This window comes from Panulirus ornatus, chromosome 58 (genome assembly GCF_036320965.1).
Source record: "Panulirus ornatus isolate Po-2019 chromosome 58, ASM3632096v1, whole genome shotgun sequence".
NCBI lineage: Eukaryota > Metazoa > Arthropoda > Malacostraca > Decapoda > Palinuridae > Panulirus > Panulirus ornatus.
In genome coordinates, this window is record NC_092281.1 from 19,257,467 (window position 1) to 19,275,380 (window position 17,914).

The 17,914-nt window shown below is 39.4% G+C and overlaps 1 protein-coding gene across 4 annotated transcripts in view; it reads left to right on the forward strand.

Moving 5' to 3' along the window:
• Positions 1-10,320, forward strand: part of LOC139766620 (L-threonine 3-dehydrogenase-like) — a 38,880-nt gene extending 28,560 nt beyond the window's left edge. For 3 of the 4 annotated variants that reach the window (XM_071695481.1, XM_071695484.1, XM_071695485.1), the window contains exons 4-10: positions 2,288-2,441; positions 4,172-4,390; positions 5,260-5,398; positions 5,990-6,051; positions 6,829-6,955; positions 7,178-7,296; positions 9,099-9,543. In XM_071695481.1, the coding sequence (XP_071551582.1) occupies positions 2,288-2,441; positions 4,172-4,390; positions 5,260-5,398; positions 5,990-6,051; positions 6,829-6,955; positions 7,178-7,296; positions 9,099-9,161 (883 nt within the window). In that variant the 3' untranslated portion in view covers positions 9,162-9,543. Of the gene's footprint in view, positions 1-2,287; positions 2,442-4,171; positions 4,391-5,259; positions 5,399-5,989; positions 6,052-6,828; positions 6,956-7,177; positions 7,297-9,098 lie in introns of all 4 variants that reach the window. The other variant, XM_071695483.1, reaches the window with a different exon arrangement.
• Positions 10,321-17,914: the final 7,594 nt, after the last annotated feature.

A 17,914-nucleotide genomic window follows, 5' to 3' on the forward strand; every position in this document is an offset into this window, starting at 1 on the left:
AGGTGCAATCAGAACAAATATCGCAGCAGTGTTTACTTACAAGAACTGAAAAACCAAGGCTCCTTCGTTGAAGTGGTTGTTTGTTTGTTTTGATTTGTATACTGTTACGTAATATAATGAAATATAGAAAATGTATACATCAACCCTTAGAGATTTTTCGTAACTACCAACAATCATACTTCATCCACAAACAAAAAACAATCTCGATGTTGTATCAAAGGGAAGACATCACCGTATCAGTCACTATCTTTGCTAAATCGGAAAAGAGTTGGATATAAAACGGGTGACACGTCATGTTGTCTGATGATAAATATGAGGTCTAGATATCTAGTCTTACGATTCCATGATTAGAAGGCTTCGCAAATTTTTGGAAAAGTTTTATCTTCCATCTGTTTACAAGATAGGCTTCCATCCCACACTCGATCATCTATCTCCCCAAATAATATTACTCTTAAGATCAGAGACACATGCAAAAGAAAGCATGAATCGTTAATATCATTTCAGAGATCCATTTGACGTTGGCATATGCATAAAGAATAGGTCTACAAAAGTTTACTTTTCCGGTGAGCTGAATGTAAGAGAAATGAAATGACTTAAGCAAGGTATATATACATAAACAAACAGGTAACTGAATAATGAATAAGTAGTGGTAAGGACAGACAGGCAGACATACAAAACATAGGCATAGATGAATAGTCATAGGCAGATAAAGAGATAAGGTGCACCTGCAACCACAAACATAACAACATAAAAAAAAAAGGCCTAAGTTCACAGTACTGATTGACACTGGTTTTGGCCCGAGATTTTGGGATCGCTCCAAGTTTGCTTGTACAGAAGACATTAATTAAAGATAAGCTATTGGAAACTAACACCCACATTACTTGTCGATATTATCAAACTTCGACGTTTGGTGTCGCCTGCCAACCTACCCCACACTGCCATTAACATATTGCCTCCAAGTATAGCAGCAACACTGCACATGTACAAGATGGCACACCGACCTGATGCCAGAGACATTACAAATTAACAGTGTTGCCGTGTCTTTAGTCCATGTTGATTCTAATCACAGTGATACATAGGTCAGTTCTGCCTGCCACGTCCTTAGCAAATGCATTCATATCATACATAAATGTTTGAATATATATATATATATATATATATATATATATATATATATATATATATATATGTATATATATACTTTTTTACTACACAACTGACAAAAAAGCATCCATGAAAGAACAATGTAATATAGTTCATTATCAATTATTATCAAAATTTCAGTGCTTCATGACCTTAACCACCTGCATGTTTTTAGTTCCAGCCACTAGTGTCCCTGGGGACGTGTGTGTGTGTGTGTGTGTGTGTGTGTGTGTAGTGTGTGGGAGGGGGGGGGGGAATGCAAAGCCACTAACGCTGGTCCTTAACCTTTCTTTAGCTTTTATTACAAGACGTCCTGGGGTTCAGGCAGTTGCTAGTGAAAAAAAAGAAAAAAAAAAGCTTAGCTTTATCACTGACATTTTAAGTTTTCGTTTAACTGGCAACTATTGCCCGTTGTAAGTGGTGTATAACTAGCCACTGGTGGCCGCTGTAAATGGTTTATAAACTAGCCACTAGTGGCCGCTGTAAGTGGCGTATAATCAGCCAGTAGTGGCCATTGTAAGTGGTGTATAATTAGCCACTTGTGGCTGCTGTAAGTGGGTATAATCAGCCAGTAGTGGCCATTGTAAGTGGTTCATAATTAACCACTTGTGGCTGCTGTAAGTGGTGTATAATTAGCCACTTGTGGCTGCTGTAAGTGTTGCATAATTAGCCACTATATACCACTGTAAATGGTGTATAACTAGCCACTAGTGGCCGCTGTAAGTGGTGCATAACTAGTCATTAATGGCCACTGCAGTGGTGTATAACCAGTCTTTAGTGGCCGCTTTAGTGGTGTATAACTTTGGTGTATAACTAGCCACTAGTGGCTGCTGTAGTGACCCTTCAAATATAAAAATTGTTGACTTTCAGAAACTATGTAAACTCTGCTGCTAAACTGAATTCTATCCATCATTTTCCACCCTACATCATTCATTAGAAACATCATTAGGTCTGAATATATGAGTTGCCATGACCTCTGATATTATGACAGAGTTCAGAACTTCCATTAAAGTCTTTGGTAATGAAATCCCTGACCTTTGACACATGTACGTGGGTTTTCACGGCCACTGCCTTTTATGTCAAGCGTTCTGAACTTCCCTCGGTATCTTTATCATCATCAAGTCCCTGCCCTTTGACCTTGCAGCGTGCTGGGTCACGAGGGGTGTGGGGTGGTGGTGGCCTCGGAGAGGGAAGAGGTCAATGTTGGAGAGCGGGTGACCTGGGGTATGTGTACCTCCTGCAACAACTGCCTACCCTGCTCCCTGGGCCTCCAGAACAAGTGCAGCTCACTCCACAAGGTCAGTGTGGTGTGGGAGGGTGTGGTGAGAAGGTAAAGGCACCACTGTACGTACGATGATGATAGTGACGGAGGCGCGAGAGAGAGGTGAGGTGGCGTGGGGAGTGTGGTGTCATGCTTGCGTGAGAGTTGGTAGACACGGTAATGTGAGAGTGGGACTGCCGTCACGGTGTTAGAGAGAGAGAGTCGGTGCGAAAGGAGTGGGTGTGGTTAGATACCGTCATGCAGAGAGAGAGAGAGAGAGAGAGAGAGAGAGAGAGAGAGAGAGAGAGAGAGAGAGAGAGAGAGAATATTATCATTTATCTACAGTGTGTTGATTATTTACCAGGACATAGTGTTAATACCCCCACCATTGTGACAATCTACACTACATCATAACAAAACATCTCAAGTGACTGAGATTAACCTTCCGTCATTCTGATCATCTTGAATGACCAGTGAATAACCTTGTTTCACAAACTCTCTCTCTCTCTCTCTCTCTCTCTCTCTCTCTCTCTCTCTCTCTCTCTCTCTCTCTCTCTCTCTCCATTATTGTAAGCTATTTACACGAAACCCTTCCCAGGCGCTACGCTTCCTCCTTGTGGTGGACCTGGGTAGCCAGTTGAACATGATCTTGGTGCACCAGGAACCTTGCTTGTTCTTGCTTGGAGAGAACTGGCCTCCTTAATCCCTCGAGTACAATGACTTAATCCCTCGGGTACAATAATTTAATCCCTCGGGTACAATAACTTAATCCTCTCGAGTACGACGACTTAATGAATCCCTCGAGTATGACAACGTAACTCCTCAAGTACGACGACTCATCCCTAGAACGACAGGACTGAACCCCCAGAGAACGACGAATATTCCCCTCGAGGACGTGGAGGAGACATCTCAAGGGCGACACGACTTCACCCCTTAATTACAGCGAATTTTCCCCCTCGAGCACGACGACTTTGTCGCTGAGTACGATAACTTGTCATTCTGCTTAATGAGGTTATTAATTCATCATAATGGTCAAGGGGTTAAGTCTTCGTATCTAAGGGGGTTAATTCCGACGGACAACATGGTTCCCTTGTCATGTTTGGTGACGAGACGGGCATGAAGATACACTGGCTTGCAAGCGTAGGTTTAATCTGAGGTTTAAATCATCGATTGTATGATCCGAATTCGATTTCCTCATTATGATCAGTGTGTGTGTGTGTGGGTGGGTGTTGGAGACCCAGGGCCTAACCTGACTGGTCGACGTGATGTTAAAATGTTCTGTATCAAAAATTGATTGCAAGAGCCAATCCCGTCTTAAGAGAGAGAGAGAGAGAGAGAGAGAGAGAGAGAGAGAGAGAGAGAGAGAGAGAGAGAGAGAGAGAGAGAGAGAGTTGGACAGACAGCTTGCCACAGTATAAACATGTTCCCTTTAATTTTTCTTAACGCGTTGAGTACGACAGTTCGAGCCTTGGGAACTTTGTATGGATACGGATTCCATTCATTTCCATATCTTATCACAGAATCCAGTGCTTTCCTTGTTTGGCTTTTGACCACACTCTTAAAAGGTCAGGTCAAACATATGTCATACCATTGTGTTCAGACAGGTAAAGCAATACAGACATTCCCTACACGCTATTTTCCTGTGAGATCCTTTCCTTACAATAAAAGATATTCTACAACAACTACAATTACTGCATAATTATGATCATATATATACTAATAACTAAAAATATTCGCCTGGGTGTGGGGGTGTGCGTGGGTACACAGGTCGGACATACTGTGGTGTCGACAGCGCCACTCTTCGGCACCTACAGCACCCACATCCTGTGTCTTCCTGGAACGCCCGTGGTCCCTCTCCCGCCCGCCCTAACGCCTAGGTTGGCCGCTCCCATCAACTGTGCCCTCGCCACAATGGTCAACGCTCTCTCGAAGCTCCCGCCCACGCCCTCGCCCGGTCAGCCGGGGGCGTCCGTGGCCCTAGTCCAGGTCAGTGCAAAAGACGTTTTGATTCTTGGCGCAAGAGCGGCAAATTAGTTTTGTACTGGTACCTATCCCATGAGCAGTGACGCAACGACTGTAATACATTATAGGTTACATTGTGAGGAAAATTTTAAAGTGGAATGGGCAACCATGAGTAAAATATTCGGCAATATACATGGTATATGAAGTTTACAACACGTGAACAACAACGATTTAGATTACGTTTCAAGAACTATTTGAAATATGCATTTATGATATTTTTCAAGGATCCAAGATAGAACATTATCTTGGATAAAATGCTCACACATATCTTGTGATGTTTGGCAAGAATCATCTCTGAGCTCACTAATTTTACAACAGTATAATAATGTTGCAAGTAGAGTCTTTAAAGAGTCGCATTTTGGCAGAGTTTACATCTGGTTTACTTAATAATCAGCAGGAGGGGGGCAAATTCCCATGGGTATCTGTAGGCCAACCTCAACCATCATTATCCTGCTGGCGGAATCAAATTTATACGTGATTCTTGCATGATATCATAACGGTAGATGAATTTGTTTGTGCCGATTTCACTCCATAAAGTTTAAAAGATTTTGTTCATGTTCTTTCTGAGTTATGGTTTCAAGGTAGACCAGGGGGGGTAATCAACCTTATCCTTCAAGGCAGAAGTTTTAGCTAGTTCAACAGCCTTATCACATGATGGAGAGATGGGTCCATGAGCTGGTTGGTTGTGTGTGTAGGTCTCGCTGGTGAATTAATTGATAAATATATTATGTTCTTACTATTGTAAATCTCATTACAACAAATAATGGAGGATGCAAACTAGGCTGCACAAGTCAGTCACATGAAAAGCTAGTAACTACATCTGTATCCCGCAGGGCGCGGGGATGCTAGGCATGTATGCAGTGGCCCTCCTGAAGGAGGCAGGCTACAAGAAGGTGTTCTGTGTCGATGTGAAATGGTCGAGGTTAGGGAGCGTGACTAAGTTTGGTGCTACGCCTGTCCATGCTGACCAAGGTAAGAGGAGGCGAAACTAGGGACAGAGATGATTGTGAAAAAGAAATGAAAAGCAAGAGGAAGGGGAGGGAGCAGTGAAATGACATGAGCGAAAATAATGTCAGTGTGCAACTACTGCTTTATCAACATTCTTCATGTGTGTGTGTGTGTGTGTGTGTGTGTGTGTGTGTGTAATCACATATTTCATTTTAGAAAAAGGAAATTGGACACTTGTGGGGAACATTCTCGTGAGCTTTCTCTTCTATCATACTTTTTAAACTTCTGTTTGCTGTCCACATTCGCAATCGTACAACTAGGTTTACTCCACTCCTCCACCGCTCTCATTATAAAACTGATGATTTACATGTATTACTAATAAAGCTTCCTTCACATGATCATAGTGTGGCCTCTGATCTATCCAGGCTGAATGACAGAGTTGTTTGAGAGGATTGCTTCCTAGGAACAGGGCCTGACCTTTTTTCCATTTTTCACTTCCCATTTAGTGATGGGGCTACTTTGACTTATCAGAGTCATTGCAATTATTTGTCTGTATTTCATAAAATCTTAACGTTTACTTACTCATCATATACACAGTTTTCTTTTCTTTCGCAGAGGAAGAACTCATAGAGAGTAACAGTGTTGATGCAGTTTTCGAAGTGTCTGGCAACAAACAGGTATGTGTTTGTTAAGCGCACAGTTTATGAATGCTAATAATAATTTGATGAAATGATCTAATCATTTCCAATCAGTCTGTCAAACTAAGGACAAAACAAGAATGTTCTAACTATGTGTAGTGTTATTGGAACACTGCACAATGCAGCCATAAGAGCAGTACAATCAGTATAATCCAGTCATCACAAGGTATGTGTGGCTTATTTGAATGTGATTATTAACGGGGTGCAAAATTCTAGTTTAAGACAGATGCCTTTTGGATCAGACTTAATGTGGCTGCCATGTTACCCTAAATCTTGAAGTGTCATGATGTTATCTTAATCTCTCAACACTAATGTAACCTTTATCATATTTTTGTTATATCTATGTATTACATATCCTTGTTAGTCTTTTTCCTATGTTCATGTTGGCGCATGATTAAACCCAATAGCTTTCATATCTTATGTAGGGCCATTGTTGAATGAGAGCAGGCATACCACAATATAAGATGAAGGAGAATATATCAGAACTCTTCCTCCTCTTGTGTTTCAAAACTTTACGTAAAGCACAGCAAGTGTGTCGATATTTTTTTTGACAACTTTAGGTTCTAGTTATAGTTCGTGTGAAGTTATTATAGTCATTAGTCTGAATATGAATATATACTTTCAGCATATATTAAGCACAAACAATTTTCACATTATTCTGGCGAAATGTAAGGTTTCAGACACCAGTTCTGATATTTATGCAGTTCATAATTCATTTCCTTTACATTTTCTAAAGTTTAGCTTACATGGTTCTAGGTTTTGCCTCAAGGCATGAGGGCGCTGAGGAATGGTGGAACTTATGTCTTGGTGGGCCTTGTCCACCCAGACTCTCACATGGACATCACAGCTCAAGCCATCATACTCAAGTGCCTTACTGTTGTCGGTAGGTGGAAGTACACAGAAGTGGAAAGGGAACTATAATAGTTTCAGGCTACCATACTGACACATACTGACACTTAAGTCACATTATCCCTTTTCTTCAATGGCCTGTACATACCCTTGTCAACCCATAGCTTCATTACTCCCATCAACCCCTTGCTGTGTTACTCCTGACAGACCTTTTCCATGTTGCTACTACTGACTGATCTGTTTTCATCCCTGGCAGGTGTTCACAATTACACTGCTCAGCACCTGAAGGAAGCGGTGTCCTTTCTCAACCGCCATCATGAAAGCTACCCCTTCGACACTCTCCTGGGACCCTCTTACCCACTCTCTGACTTCAGGGTGAGTCTTGGCTAGGCTATGTGATTATTAGGCTGTTTTTTAATGGGAGGTACAGATAACCCACACTGTGTTGGACAGGGAGAATGTTAACGTGTTTGTTTAACATTTGTGTTGGTCATGGTGAACTTGTTGAGCATGGTGTGTTAAGCATAATAAGTGTGATGGGCAAGGTGGTTTGGTGGGTAGGTGACTTCATTAGGTATGAGGAGCTGTTTTGATATGGTGAGCATACTGGGCATAGTAAGATTGTTGAACCTTTTGTGTAACGTATACATGAACAAGATGTTCACACACCAGTTTACACTCAAGAAGTTGAACAGTGAAAATATATAATATGACATATTCTAGGAGAGAAATGGACTGTCTGGTGTTAGTCATCTGCTATATGGTGAAAGAGGAATCAACAAAGAAAAGAGGTGGAACATGGGATTATACATTAAGGAATAATGAGGACCACTACAATGAATTAAACTCTTGAAAGACAGATCAGGTGGACAAAACCAGGGATAGGAGCATGATTTTAGAATAATCAAAACCTTATATCTCTGTCACTGACCTCTGATTTATAAGCCTACATACTTCAGACAAATTATGAACACTAATAAAATCCATAGCCCCAAACATGTCTTGGTGTACCCTGTATTCATAAAACTGTATCCCCTTCTTGGTAGTGTTCATCCCCAGGTGACACTAAATGAACTAGGTTTAGGCTGAGGTTGTGTGAGATAAATACACAAGGTTAAGAGATGAGGCAACATGAGTGTAAAACTCTTCCTTGTAATACATGAAAGATAAGCAGTCAAATCTACACCACTTACAGCAGACATAGTGGCTAATTATACTCCACTTATGTCCTGCTTCACAAGGTACAGTCTTAATGGCCACTGCAATAAAGTCTCCAACTTGTTAGGCCATTCTTTTTGATCCCATGATAAAGTCTATGGTTGATTCCTACTCTGCAGGAGTCTTCACCTATTTAATGGTGAAAATGATGCCTTACCCAAGGCTTGATGACCTGAATGATAAAAGTTTACAGCCCCAAATTCTTTACCCATGAAAGTCCTAGTTACTTGCACTGTAAAGTCTTCACCTCTATGTTAGGTTCAGTGACCAGCTTGATAGTTTGTGCACATCCCGTGTTAGGCTTGGTGAAAGGTGAAATCTGTACCTCATTCACCTTCACTAAGAAAGTCAAGGTATGGAAGTGAGGCAAATGAGGAGTGATTGATGTGTCGTTACTGTTTTCTACAAATTATTTTGCTGTCTTTATTCTTATATTTAGCCCACATCCTGGCTTTATTTTGTCAATAATTCACTGAACTAGTGATTTATTATTGAAACAAGTCCATGCAATTGTTTGTTTTTAATGTATTGTATTGATCAAGTGTTAATTAGTGCTGTATGAATAATTGATAATGGGAACTTTTATTGATAGTTTGTTAAAATGAATGTTGTATTTGTTCAGTACACTAGAAACATGTTTAAATCTGAGTTGTTCTTTTACAAAACATTAAAAATGGATATTTGATTAAAACTAGGCTACGAGTATAGCAAAAGTGAAGTGAATTATGAAATCTAGGATCAAGCACGTCCAGTGGGCAGGTAATAATCACTGTAGCGTATGTAGGGCCAGTCACCTTCATGCTGAACCCTGGACCAATTTGCCTTTCTTGTTTGGGATGATTCATCCCCGTATAAAGGTACTAGGTGCAAACGTCAGTAGTATTTATAATTCTATCAACACTGTCCTTTCTTTTTCAGAGCTAAATCCCAAGTATTAACTTTAATTTTATTACTTCCAGAATGCAGTGGAGGTTGCCCGATCAGGCCAGTTCTTCCGTGTGGTAATAAATCCACAACAGTAGTGAAGCTTGCGTTCTTTGTTTCCCATTCATGGTGGTTAGCCACGTGAAAGTCTCCAGATTTTTCCGATCAATCACTTGATGGCCATAGAAGTGATAATACAACACTCTCCAGTTACCTGGACAGCCAAAACTGGTGATTTTTTGTATCAGAGTTACCAGTTGTAACCTTTTACATGTAAGAGTTGCTAATTTTATCTCCTTAGTTCCCCTGATGGCTAAACTGATGTCCATCTTTATTAAATGTTGTTAGTTGTGTCCCTTTTGTTACCCTGATGGTCAAGTCTTTTGGGTGTCCACAAACAAAACTTGCCAGTTGTCCTGTGTCATTAAGACAGCCATACTATTGGTTTTATATATATATATATATATATATATATATATATATATATATATATATATAAGTGTTTTGGGAGCAGCTAAATGAGTGTGTTAGCGGTTTTAATGCACGAGACCGGGTTATAGTGATGGGTGATTTGAATGCAAAGGTGAGTAATGTGGCAGTTGAGGGAATAATTGGTATGCATGGGGTGTTCAGTGTTGTAAATGGAAATGGTGAAGAGCTTGTAGATTTATGTGCTGAAAAAGGACTGATGATTGGGAATACCTGGTTTAAAAAGCGAGATATACATAAGTATACTTATGTAAGTAGGAGAGATGGCCAGAGAGCGTTATTGGATTACGTGTTAATGGACAGGCGTGCGAAAGAGAGACTTTTGGATGTCAATGTGCTGAGAGGTGCAACTGGAGGGATGTCTGATCATTATCTTGTGGAGGCTAAGGTGAAGATTAGTATGGGTTTTCAGAAAAGAAGAGTGAATGTTGGGGTGAAGAAGGTGGTGAGAGTAAGTGAGCTTGGGAAGGAGACCTGTGTGAAGAAGTATCAGGAGAGACTGTGTACAGAATGGAAAAAGGTGAGAACAATGGAAGTAAGGGGAGTGGGGGAGGAATGGGATGTATTTAGGGAATCAGTGATGGATTGCGCAAAAGATGCTTGTGGCATGAGAAGAGTGGGAGGTGGGCTGTTTAGAAAGGGTAGTGAGTGGTGGGATGAAGAAGTAAGAGTATTAGTGAAAGAGAAGAGAGAGGCATTTGGACGATTTTTGCAGGGAAAAAATGCAATTGAGTGGGAGAAGTATAAAAGAAAGAGACAGGAGGTCAAGAGAAAGGTGCAAGAGGTGAAAAAAAGGGCAAATGAGAGTTGGGGTGAGAGACTATCAGTAAATTTTAGGGAGAATAAAAAGATGTTCTGGAAGGAGGTAAATAGGGTGCGTAAGACAAGGGAGCAAATGGGAACTTCAGTAAAGGGCGTAAATGGGGAGGTGATAACAAGTAGTGGTGATGTGAGAAGGAGATGGAATGAGTATTTTGAAGGTTTGTTGAATGTGTCTGATGACAGAGTGGCAGATATAGGGTGTTTGGGTCGAGGTGGTGTGCAAAGTGAGAGGGTTAGGGAAAATGATTTGGTAAACAGAGAAGAGGTAGTAAAAGCTTTGCGGAAGATGAAAGCCGGCAAGGCAGCAGGTTTGGATGGTATTGCAGTGGAATTTATTAAAAAAGGGGGTGACTGTATTGTTGACTGGTTGGTAAGGTTATTTAATGTATGTATGACTCATGGTGAGGTGCCTGAGGATTGGCGGAATGCTTGCATAGTGCCGTTGTACAAAGGCAAAGGGGATAAGAGTGAGTGCTCAAATTACAGAGGTATAAGTTTGTTGAGTATTCCTGGTAAATTATATGGGAGGGTATTGATTGAGAGGGTGAAGGCATGTACAGAGCATCAGATTGGGGAAGAGCAGTGTGGTTTCAGAAGTGGTAGAGGATGTGTGGATCAGGTGTTTGCTTTGAAGAATGTATGTGAGAAATACTTAGAAAAGCAAATGGATTTGTATGTAGCATTTATGGATCTGGAGAAGGCATATGATAGAGTTGATAGAGATGCTCTGTGGAAGGTATTAAGAATATATGGTGTGGGAGGCAAGTTGTTAGAAGCAGTGAAAAGTTTTTATCGAGGATGTAAGGCATGTGTACGTGTAGGAAGAGAGGAAAGTGATTGGTTCTCAGTGAATGTAGGTTTGCGGCAGGGGTGTGTGATGTCTCCATGGTTGTTTAATTTGTTTATGGATGGGGTTGTTAGGGAGGTAAATGCAAGAGTTTTGGAAAGAGGGGCAAGTATGAAGTCTGTTGGGGATGAGAGAGCTTGGGAAGTGAGTCAGTTGTTGTTCGCTGATGATACAGCGCTGGTGGCGGATTCATGTGAGAAACTGCAGAAGCTGGTGACAGAGTTTGGTAAAGTGTGTGGAAGAAGAAAGTTAAGAGTAAATGTCAATAAGAGCAAGGTTATTAGGTACAGTAGGGTTGAGGGTCAAGTCAATTGGGAGGTGAGTTTGAATGGTGAGAGGCTGGAGGAAGTGAAGTGTTTTAGATATCTGGGAGTGGATCTGTCAGCGGATGGAACCATGGAAGCGGAAGTGGATCATAGGGTGGGGGAGGGGGCGAAAATTTTGGGAGCCTTGAAAAATGTGTGGAAGTCGAGAACATTATCCCGGAAAGCAAAAATGGGTATGTTTGAAGGAATAGTAGTTCCAACAATGTTGTATGGTTGCGAGGCGTGGGCTATGGATAGAGTTGTGCGCAGGAGGATGGATGTGCTGGAAATGAGATGTTTGAGGACAATGTGTGGTGTGAGGTGGTTTGATCGAGTAAGCAACGTAAGGGTAAGAGAGATGTGTGGAAATAAAAAGAGCGTGGTTGAGAGAGCAGAAGAGGGTGTTTTGAAATGGTTTGGGCACATGGAGAGAATGAGTGAGGAAAGATTGACCAAGAGGATATATGTGTCGGAGGTGGAGGGAACGAGGAGAAGAGGGAGACCAAATTGGAGGTGGAAAGATGGAGTGAAAAGGATTTTGTGTGATCGGGGCCTGAACATGCAGGAGGGTGAAAGGAGGGCAAGGAATAGAGTGAATTGGAGCGATGTGGTATACAGGGGTTGACGTGCTGTCAGTGGATTGAATCAAGGCATGTGAAGCGTCTGGGGTAAACCATGGAAGGCTGTGTAGGTATGTATATTTGCGTGTGTGGACGTGTGTATGTACATGTGTATGGGGGGGGTTGGGCCATTTCTTTCGTCTGTTTCCTTGCGCTACCTCGCAAACGCGGGAGACAGCGACAAAGTATAAAAAAAAAAAAAAAAAAAAAAAAAAAAAAATATATATATATATATATATATATATATATATATATATATATATATAAAAACTGTCACTTGTATGCCCTCAGTTACTGTTTACAATGTATAGTGTATGTTCATTCATGAGGTGTCATTGATGCCTTTTTAGTCAGACCTATTACCACAGTCTGTGATCATCCTTTAATGAGGTCACCTTTTGTTTCCAGTGTTTTTGCCTTCATTTATGATATGCTACTCGAAAGACTGTCTACTTGCATTACAGCTGATGTCATTCATCATTCAGCTATCATACTACCCATTATTTCCACCTTTTGTGATCTTCTTACATACTACACTAGGTAGTGTTGGTCTTTGCCTTATATGCTTCTTGATTTTTTCTTTTGGTTTATCACAGCAGGTTGCCAAGGGTCTATCATAAGATGGTCGGTCATCCTTGGCTTTCAGTTATGCCTCCAACTGTGTGTTGTCTTGTCACTTAACACTCCTACATTTGGTCTTGCTAAAGGTCTATCAGAAGATATTAATCCTTGCCTTTCACTTATGCTTCCAACTGGGAGTTGCCTCATCACTTAACACTCCTACATATGGTCTGTGGATAGACTGCTTATCTGGTTCTCCATTACTTACACATTTGGTAGACTGGATGATGTGGAGTTCAATTAGCTGGCTGAAGTACATGTCTGATTTACAAATTTCTAAGTACTGATTGTTAGGTTCCCTTTATCTCATTTGTCCTTACCTCATGCTTCCAGTGGTTTGCCTGACCACCTGATCCCAAAGACACAAGTGACTGTGGTTTTCCATTAATCTCTCCACCACATTGTCAGATGAATTAGCTGACTACTGTTACATAGCTACGAGAAGTAGGACTGTCATATGCAGCCTAAATGGGTAATTAGGGGTCACTTTTTAGTATTTTGTCTTGATACAAAAGTTATCATTCATGCCCCCAGAGTCATCCTTTTTGTAATACACAGTAAGCCTGTACTAGAAATTAGTAGCATCATCATGAAGTGACTGTGATACTTCGTTATTGACACAATTTGGGTGTAGGTGGTCATGGCTATACATTTGTATGCAAGAGTTCTGGTCATATAACCGAGCCATTTTGTGCAGAAGTCTTAGTCTATGATACTCGGTACAAAAGAATCTAAGTATGTTCCTGTGATTCATCCTCATACAATGGCAGTTCATAGACAAATAATCCAGATGTATTCCATAGATGTTTCCTATGACCTCTTCGCTTATATTTATGATAAACTGGTGGCTTCCCATATGTTAATACTCAACAGTGCACCCCATTCTATGTTTATGGGGTTTTTGTCACACTTTATCATCCATAGATAGTGGTTATTAAATCTACCTTGAATTCAAGTCCATATGTCCACAAGAAATTGATTGGTGTACACCATACTCTCCCAATTTTACCTACTCTATCAAAGTTGACCGAATCACAGTGTGTTATTTAGATGAAAATGAATTATGTTAATCCTGGCTTAATATTTTAAAGCATCATGTTGCAGTTGGATAAACTTATATTTACTATGTCAATTCAGATAAGACACTGCACTGTTGCATTCTTACTATCATAATCATGCAGTACAGCCAAGCATGTCACTCATTTTTAGAGTGGTAAATATCTGGCTTTGACATACTGATCTCTGCTGAAAGTTGATGGCTTACAGACTCTAAAACATAGCACAACTTATAAAAACCTGAGATAGTGACAATATCTGAAAGTACATAATATATTGACAGTATTGGAGGTGTTTGTGCTTTTGTGTGTGTGTGTGTGTGTGTGTGTGTGTGTGTGTGTTTATGGATGGGGGTGGATATGTACTGGTGTTACATACTGGTGGAGCAGTGATGTAGCATGTGTGCCCTCATGCATAAATATATGGGTACATGGGTTTTCATTCAAAAGGTTGATTAATATTAAGTTAATGCGAAATGCTCTGAGCTTTTCCTTTGATAGTAAACTTTTTGATTGTTACTCTTCATTCTAAATACGAGCCTCCGTAACTTACTGATATAAATGAAATATTTTCCAAAATTGTAAGCACCAGGTATCTAAGATGAAGTTTTAACAGCAGCAACAGCATTTCGTATGCAACTTTAAGCCCAAAATATGTTGAATACATTAATGCAAACTCAGCTAGCCAACAAAATGCAAAAAAAAAAGATATATAGACATATATGTTCTCATTAAATTCTTTAATTGCCAGGTTGTTTAATCCAAGAAACACTAATAAAAAGTGTAATTCTAGTCCCAGAAATGTAGTATTGTACTAGGTCTAGAAATTAGTTTATTTTTCAAATTCCCTGTGATGCCTTGTTTATCCTGTTCTCAAGCTGTTTGTTCTGTGCTTGTATTGAAGTGCATTTAGCTGATTTTTAGAGAAACTGTGTGTTATTTTAGTTTCAACTATAAAAGACATACTACATGTAATGACAATGGGATTGATGAAATAAAGTGTTTCCTTAATTTATGAGCAAGTGCAGAACAGTACAAGAGAAAGGGGACTTTTGGCACAAATTATCCTTATATGGTGATGTATGGTAAGAAATACAAATAAGCTTACCATTTTCAGCTGTGTTTGATTGTACCAAATCAAAGATGATCCAGTTACATCCTAGTAACAATGCATCAGAAAATCACAAATTCCATATACTAGAATCTAACAACAAAATAACATGTGAAGGTGTTAAGCTAAGGCTAGTAAACTAGTAATCATTGCACTACTAGATTGGATTGGATATTTTCATTAGAACTTACTTTCATGGTAAAAAGAAATGCAACATTTCCTGCTTTTGTTAACTTTTACCAACTCGCAATGATACTGATAAAAGATCATAAATGTTCAAGAAAAAATCCCATGTTTTGTCTCCCTTTTGACCATCTTCATAATTTCTAGTTGATATTTTCCTATTCCATCATATGACATGCCTCTTGTTTTTCTGTGACTGCCTGTTTAACCTTCTCATCATTCCACAATGGCATAATTTTTCTTATAAATCTCTTCCTCAACCTATGTAATTCATTCCAAAATGTTCTCCACCGATCATTCATTCTCTAATCTAAACCTCAGACATTTCCCTTATTTTAGGTGTTACCTGGAATTTAAGGTAAAAATTCCACTCATGGAAATATCAGAGAACAATTCAATTATCACTATCAGAGGTAATATTTCGATGAAGACTGTTGACATTCATGTTTCTAACATGCTGGATAAATACAAGTGATATAAAAGGCTGTATATACTTGAACTACACCATGAAACTGGAAGCAGAGTTAATGATGACTGTTATAGGGATATTAAGCAGAAAATAATCAGAAGAAAATATACTATTCAGCAGGAAACAAAGGAATATGCAGTAATGATAAAGACTTGTAAGTGTATACCTGATCTAACCCATGGAACTGGAAGCTGAGTTAATGATGACTGTCATATGGAATATTCAGCAAGAAATAATCAGAGGAAAATACAGTATTCAGCAGGAAACAATCAGAGGAACACACAGTTATGATAAAGACTTCTAGGTAATCCAAAACTGGAGCCAAACGTTTTAATTACTTCGCATATGGATTGACTTTTCAGCTAGTTTCCACAGACTTAATCTTTAATAGTTTAGATATTTATTTTTAGCTATTTGCACTTTCTAGGACAATATTTTTCTTTTCATTGTAAAGAGCCTCCATTCCCTGGATTTCAACATTTTAATTTCTATAACTTTTAGCTTGATAAAGCATTTATCACAACCATGACTTTAAGCTTTGAGTAAGGTAGCTGCACTACCAACAAGAAATGACTGGGATCCCACTTCTGGCCGAATATGTTGCTTCCATAATTATCAGCAATTCTAGTAAGTAGCTGACCATATTGTTCCAAAACATTACAAGAGGTATTTATAGAAACACAGGAAGGCCCTTTGAAGCATTTGATGATTCCAGAAAGCTACCCGATGCATCACTGAGGCCCATTGAGATAATGCTGAATTAGACAGAGAAATATATTTGACAGAACCATGGATGCAAAAGGTCAGTAACAGATGACTGGGGAACTACTGGAATAATCAGAAAACATTGTCATCTTAAAGGAAAAGGTAATAGCAGGCTCTATACTTCACAAATTTCATACAGAAATCAGGGTGAGCTGACTAAAGATGCACTTCAATACTTAAGCTACTTTTAGCTTTTCAGGAAATATTAGGATGAACATGCATTAATCTACGAGGCCATTTTCTCTGTTAACTAAAGAAATTCATCTTTACTACACACAACTGTACTAAACATTAACAAACCTAAAGTACTTAAAAGGAAGTTCAGTCTAGGTACATCAAGTAGGACCACTATAGGAACAGAACACACACATCAAGAACCTGATGTCTTACCTTGTATCTGAGTTTCTTGGCCTCTGATCCTTGACTAACTCATGTGATGTAAGAGCTCCTAGCTGGTGGTATACCTGAAAATGAAATCACAGTCTTAAACAGAATGCCTGTAAATCATATCATCATCTCCTCTTCCCCTAGAATGCAGGGATATTGTATCATATTTGATTTCGTTATGGTAAAATCATGGACACTTGTTATTACTTTATATGACACTGAACTGAAAGGGCATTTAAGGTAAATTATTACATGTTAAACTTGTTTATCATGTAACATACTAAGCATCCTTACTTTTTCAGTTTGTCCAGTTATACTCCTATAAGTATTGGAAGGAGGAGAATCTTCATATCTTGTAGACCTACAAGATAATTTGAAAAAATGCTAAACTGTACAAAACTTATCTATGAATGCAGTAAGCAACAATAGCCACTTAAAGAATATGAGTATGTATTTCCCAATTTGAGTTTATGTATTTGTACAGTACGGGGAGATGGGGGTCCCATGTGTGTGTGTGTGTGTGTGTGTGTGTGTGAGAGAATCGTGCAAATATATGTGTAACTTCCTGGAAGCTGCAGTGTAATACAAACATAGGAAAAATGTACTTTGGTCAAGGGTGCCGCGAATCAGTTACGATGACAGAAAGCGACAACTTGAATTCGAAGCGGTTAAATGATATAAATGCACGCACACCAACACGCAGACATGATATTAATGAGAATAGAAAAGTGTACACTGGGTGTTGATGCTCAGTCATAGGGAGACAATGATCTATAACTATCGTTGTAATCAGAAACCCAGGTCTATGAGAATGAAAGAAAATAAGTAGTAGTTTATAGTTGTTACTCCAGTCATATACTTCATTTTCTTTGATTCATTGTCCATTCTAAAGGGGACACTTATCAAATACGAGTCGATTTCCAAAATGTATGTTACAGCCATTGCGTGGAGTATTCTAGGAAGAACTAAACAACTTCAAAGCCTATCAAATTTGAAAATATGATAGACAAAAGGATTGGTAGCTTGGTTATCTGGGCCACAGGCCAAACAACTATCAGGGTCATTTAAGTCGTCAGGGTCGGTATAATCACCAATCAAATAAATTTGAGTACCTTCTAGTTCAAAATAACTCTTAAGATACACAGTATCTATACAATCCTTGACACAAGAATACTCT